This window comes from Plasmopara halstedii (assembly GCF_900000015.1).
Source record: "Plasmopara halstedii genome assembly, contig: Scaffold_54, whole genome shotgun sequence".
Classification (NCBI taxonomy): domain Eukaryota; phylum Oomycota; class Peronosporomycetes; order Peronosporales; family Peronosporaceae; genus Plasmopara; species Plasmopara halstedii.
The window spans coordinates 307,401-312,805 of NW_020186975.1; the positions used below are offsets into that span (position 1 = coordinate 307,401).

Consider the following 5,405-nt stretch of genomic DNA (forward strand, 5'->3'; position numbering starts at 1 on the left):
CTAGTCCCCAATATGAGTGTAGCGGATCGCAATCCGCTCATTTCAAGAGTAAACACAACCTTAACCCCAGGCAAATAAACCTTTCCGTCTAACATGTAAACTGTATTTCTTGGTCTTATTTGCGGCAGAGCCGCCTATATCTAAATCCCTAGGTTTTCCTGATTAAATAGTAAAACCTTATTAAAATGCATATCTACTGGTAGTCCAGTCACGTAGTGGCTTGTGTAACCTACTCCATTGTGTTATCACACCATCTTGTGACCCACTGAAGACCAAGGTGAGATTTGTAATATTCATTAATTGTTACTTGTGGGATCTTTCGAGGGATATATATACCAACTTTCTCCAAAGGTCACGGCGCTTTGCTATTGCACTACCTGGTCTGTAAAAACCCCAGCGGTTCTGAACCGCCTCACGTCAAGCTCTACAGATAAATTATCAATGACTATAGTAGAACATAATCATGAAAATAGTTAGTTTTATGTCCACTCGACAGTCTGTAGATGTGAAAATCATCAAATTTATTATTAATATTGAATAGTTTCTCTTGGCCGGTTTCCGGTCTTCCGTAGACGAATCTCTCTGTTGAAATGATGATATTTCTGGGAATGTGACCGCAATTCTGGATGTCAATTCGTCATTCATTGACGCCTCCCGATTTAGCATTATCGGCGAGCAAAACGTACGATAGTGACGACTATGAAAACTTAACGCGCTTTGATCGTCAGCTTCTTGGCGATGTTTTCGTAGCGTGGCTATAGATGAATAGCTCATTTAGTGAAGTTTATCAATCGTCGTCACAATCATCAAACACTGTTACAATAGCTTTGATATGAGCATGAGAAGCAGTCCGACAACACAACCAATTCGATGTAGTGTTGTTGAGTGCAGCTTGAATTGCTAGTTAACTCATAACAATAGTGAAGGCAAAATACGTGAATGTCAATGTTCGTTTGGTCTTGCTGTTAAAGTCACGTTCTGATTGTTGTTGGGAATGCAAGAAACCATTTAAATCCTCCGCAAAGTTCATATTAAATCGGTAAATGAAGTTCTAAAATACTTAGTTCTAGCCCATCGTAATGAATCCAATCGCTGTGTGTTACATAAGCAGACAGACCCTTTGAGTCGAGCTCTATATACGCAAAGTATGCGGTCACCCTGATGCACTATGATTCTACGAAAAAAGAGTCTCACGGACGCTCGAGCGCTCAAAGCAGCTGCAGCTGCAGCAAATTTTGTGACTCGACGATAATGGAGAGAATTGCTACGGAATCGACACAAACCAAAGGCGAGTTCTGTAGAAATAATATACAGATTTTCGCATTTGGAGAGGGTTGTATCTTGAAATATTAAGATATATTCCTCTCAAAAAATAGCTTGATTTCGAGCATAAATCCTACTGAAAACTCACACTCTCTGCAAGTCAAGTACAGATATTGCCAATCATGGCGCCCTCTGCTGACACAACACTAGGTCTACTAGGCACAGGCAAGATCGGCTCTGCTGTTGTCGCTGGTTTTTGCAGCGATAACGGATGGCAACCTAAATGCGTGTTTGTGTCTGCGCGCACTAACGCTAAATCAGACGCACTCGCGGTCAAGTTCCCAAGCCGTGTGTGTATCAGCGCATCGAACCAGGAAATTGTGGATAAGAGCGACGTAATCTTCATTGGGCTGTTGCCTGATGTTGCGCGCGAAGAGCTGCTCAAGCTTTCCTTTTCTGGGAAAAAAGTGGTATCTATGATGGCCACCATTCGATACGACGAGCTGTTGCAACTTGTCCAGCAGCCTACGGAGTGTGTCGTGCGCTGTGTGCCGCTTCCCGCTGCTGCCAAGCGTTCGGGTCCCATACTGGCCTATCCAGACAATGCCTACGCCCGTGACTTGTTTGCACAGATTGGTACACCTGTCATGGTTGCACAAGAAGCAGAGATTATCAAGCTTACTGGCATCACTGCACTTATCTCCTTCTTCTACGCCACGTGCGATACCGCGCAAAAGTGGTGTGTCAAAAATGGTGTCGGTGAGTGTAGCTATTGCAGTTACTTGAAAAGTTGGCAAACTTACTTTCTTGCTGTTTGTAATGTTATCATCCCAAGACGATCAAACTTCGCGAAACTTCATTGCGTCATTCATTCACACGCTGGCTACGGCTGGCACCCAATCGAATGAAAGCTTTGGTGAAATGGCCGATGAGGCTGCCACGCCTGGCGGTCTAAATGAGCAGGTACACCGCGCACTAGATGGAAACGGCGGCTACGAACTTGTGGCAGATCAACTAGACGCCATCTTTAAGCGCATAACAGGGACCGACCCAGTGCCGCGTCCTTGCCGCATCTAAGCTGTTATTGCACGTAAAATTTGCTAAAATATGCTTAGTCGAGGCTGACAAACTGAGGAAGTAGCTAAAACACGATTGCAATGTATTAAGTTAGGCGTTCCATTCGGCAAATTAATAGCATGTTGACGCCACTGTGATCAGGGGGATTTAGTTGTCATCAGATTGTGGCACCTCTGACTTAATCGACACTTGAAGAGGATCCAACAACACACCAGTCTTTTGCATAAGCCAGAGCATTTTAACCGAGTCATTCGAGCCAGGAATTTGCTTCCACTTTATCTTGTGCACCCCATCGGCTACAGAGTGGCACAATGGCGCTAGCTTGCTCGCATCGACGGACTGTAGCAAACAGTCGATGGTCAAACTACCATCAAAAGCAAAGTAGGGCTCCAGGAAGATGGAGCTGACTGCTCGTGCATCGGACACACGGCCTTCGCCAATGCAACTGCCGTCCCATTCGCCTGTGACTACGAGGCGGACACTAGATCGGTCCAGATTCATCGAACTCTGTTTGACGCCAAAGGACACGGCATCGCGATATAGTGCCGATGCAACTTCGGAGCAAACAGCTGTCTCCACAAACTCGCGAAGTCCTGCCACACCGGACAACTCACGTTGTGATGCAATCCCTGTCTGTAGAATAATCTGAGCTCCGGAAATAAGGACCTCAGTTGAGAAGTTTTTGCCAATATGCAAATCAAAGGCTGACAACGTCGAGTCAAATGCGCACGTTTTCCACCGAGGACCCACGTAAATGCCGCGCATCGAGTCACAGATGGGCTGAAACAAACCGTCGTCTAGGACGCGACCCGATGATGACACCTGAAACTTTTGATAAGCTAGCACCGATGAAAGGCCGTCCAAGTATCGTGCCACTTCGCTTTTTAGCAAGGTATGTGCGAGCACCTTCATAGCGGTCGCCAATGTTCCTGATTCATAATCAGGCTTGTCCATCTCAGTCATATGGACAGCACCTAAACCCAACTTGCTAGAGCTTACACCACCTCCAGGTATTGTCGAAAAATCCAAGCCAGTGTACAACAGTGCTCGGGAGATACCGTTCCGACCGTAACGGGTCCAAATTTCTTGCTGCAGCAACAAAATTGTATAACGGCAAGTCTGTGTCAGGAACGCTTCATCGCTGTCAGCAGAGGTTTCAAATGGAATGGAGGCAACACGTCGCGGCATGCTCGAGCTGCCTGCCAGTTGTGAAGTTCCATCTTCTTGTTTCACATTTGAGTCGTTTGAATGCTCTTCATCGACAGCCCCTAATATTTTTTCTCCATCGTTCTCTTTCCCCGCTACCAAATTGTTGTCCTTTGTCAAACTCTTAACGTCTATAAGCCTCATAGTCAGCTCATATCGCTCGTTAACGCGAAGCTGAACTTCATCATCTATCACTTGCAACACCAAAAAATGCGTGTCCCTTAGACGGTTTTCATCCTTACCCTGCCTCTTTATCGTATGATTGCTGATATTATAGGCTGTGTCTGACCATTTTGACGTGTATTGGAGCGCTTCCTTCATCAGTGTGTAGAATAATTCTTCGCAGAACACAGAGAACTGGACAGCCTTGAGAATTGACAAGTTGCGCTCCTCCAAAACCTTCAAATCTTCAGGTGTATTGTCTGATGCATCCATCTCTGTCCTGGTCCTGCATTTAACCTCAAGTGAAAACATTTTTTTTACCATACTTCAAAAAGCAGCTAATCTTACACATTAATAAGAGTTGGGAACGGTAATGTGTATTTACCTAGCTTTCCGGTTTCCTTTGCTTTCAATGTAAGCTTACTCGTGATGAAACACAACCAAGACTTGAGTCCATTTAACAAGAACAAAACAATGGCTTGCACCCTTACCTGAATCGTGCGAGCCAGAAAATTCTCTGGGGTCTTCACACGGACAAACCCCCTCTCAGTGCGACTCAGCTACAACAAAAATACCCTTGTGAGCTAATTTACAACAGCTGTGGCTAAGAAAGTACCTCGGCATACGCCATATCAGCAATTGACTGGGACTGCGGCACAAATGATGATCCCGCTGTAAAAGTACAACGGCGCTTCATTTACAAAATTGCCAACCAAACCTTCATGCACATGAAAGCTTACCACTACCATAGCTGCAGTCTACTGCTAGAGGCTCACCGGCACGAAATGGCTTAGGAATGTTCCCGTGATTAGGTGCACAAATTTTCCATTTGCGCAGCATATGCGTGATACCCAGAAAGAAAACACTTTCCTTTTTCACTGTTTTGGCTATAGTTTTAACGCCATCCAGTAAAATCGTGCCACTTTCCTTTACCTGTGCCCGTTTCGACTCCACAACATGTTCAAGTTCCTCTTTTTGTAGTGCCGTATTTTCTCGAATACAGCGCATTTCCTCCAGAAACTCGCGGCGTCTGATCAGATCAATTGAGTTAATAAGTTGGTGCAGCTCTGCGACTGCCGCTTGAAGTTCTATCACCATTGGACGGTAGTAATTTCTCGGGTCAATGACATCGTCCTCATCGACATTTACAAACTCTCGCTTTTCGACAGTATCATTAATGTCAATTGACCCATCGGCGTCTTCAGTTTTAATTTTACCAGACTGATCTTCAGTTAAATTCTCCGTCTTCTGATTTTTCTTTATACCTGCGCGCACGCGCATAAGCTCTTGAATCGAATGCAAGAAAAGTTGATCCTCTGTAAACTCCCTTCATACATAAAACTTAGTATTTAGCTCTACAACTACAACGATTGACGTGGAGAAAGTGTATGAAATTACTGTTGGAGGATCTCCTTGCCCTGGTCTGTGACCATTTCAACGACTTCGTAGTCTGCCGGGTAAAGCGTCACTCCCATGTTATCCGAGTCTTCTTCAGCCATCTTGTATAAAACCGGTTTTTTGGTAAGCAGTGATAGCGTTTAACTAACTAATAATCATCGGTCATTTATTTATTAGTAGCCTCAAGAAATCGATCACTTTTGACAGGAGGTCTACAATTCGTAGAGGGCTACTATATCTTGACGACATCAACGTCATCCAAGGCTTGGTCTAGTTCGTCTACATTTAAAGGATCATCC

At 44.7% G+C, this 5,405-nt stretch overlaps 2 protein-coding genes across 2 annotated transcripts; one reads left to right on the forward strand and one right to left on the reverse strand.

The window, feature by feature from the left end:
• Positions 1 to 1,445: 1,445 nt before the first annotated feature.
• On the forward strand, positions 1,446 to 2,340 carry PHALS_11414 (pyrroline-5-carboxylate reductase; the record flags this gene model as incomplete). The annotated part of the gene is made up of 2 exons (XM_024725281.1): positions 1,446 to 2,022; positions 2,099 to 2,340. 2 exons carry the CDS (start codon positions 1,446 to 1,448, stop codon positions 2,338 to 2,340), a joined length of 819 nt encoding a protein of 272 aa, XP_024571906.1.
• Positions 2,341 to 2,487: 147 nt separating this feature from the next.
• PHALS_11415 (hypothetical protein F442_15781) lies at positions 2,488 to 5,207 on the reverse strand (the record flags this gene model as incomplete). Its single annotated transcript, XM_024725292.1, has 6 exons — positions 2,488 to 3,994; positions 4,057 to 4,127; positions 4,200 to 4,268; positions 4,325 to 4,380; positions 4,449 to 5,035; positions 5,107 to 5,207. The coding sequence occupies 6 exons, from the start codon at positions 5,205 to 5,207 to the stop codon at positions 2,488 to 2,490; spliced, it is 2,391 nt and encodes a 796-aa protein (XP_024571907.1).
• Positions 5,208 to 5,405: the final 198 nt, after the last annotated feature.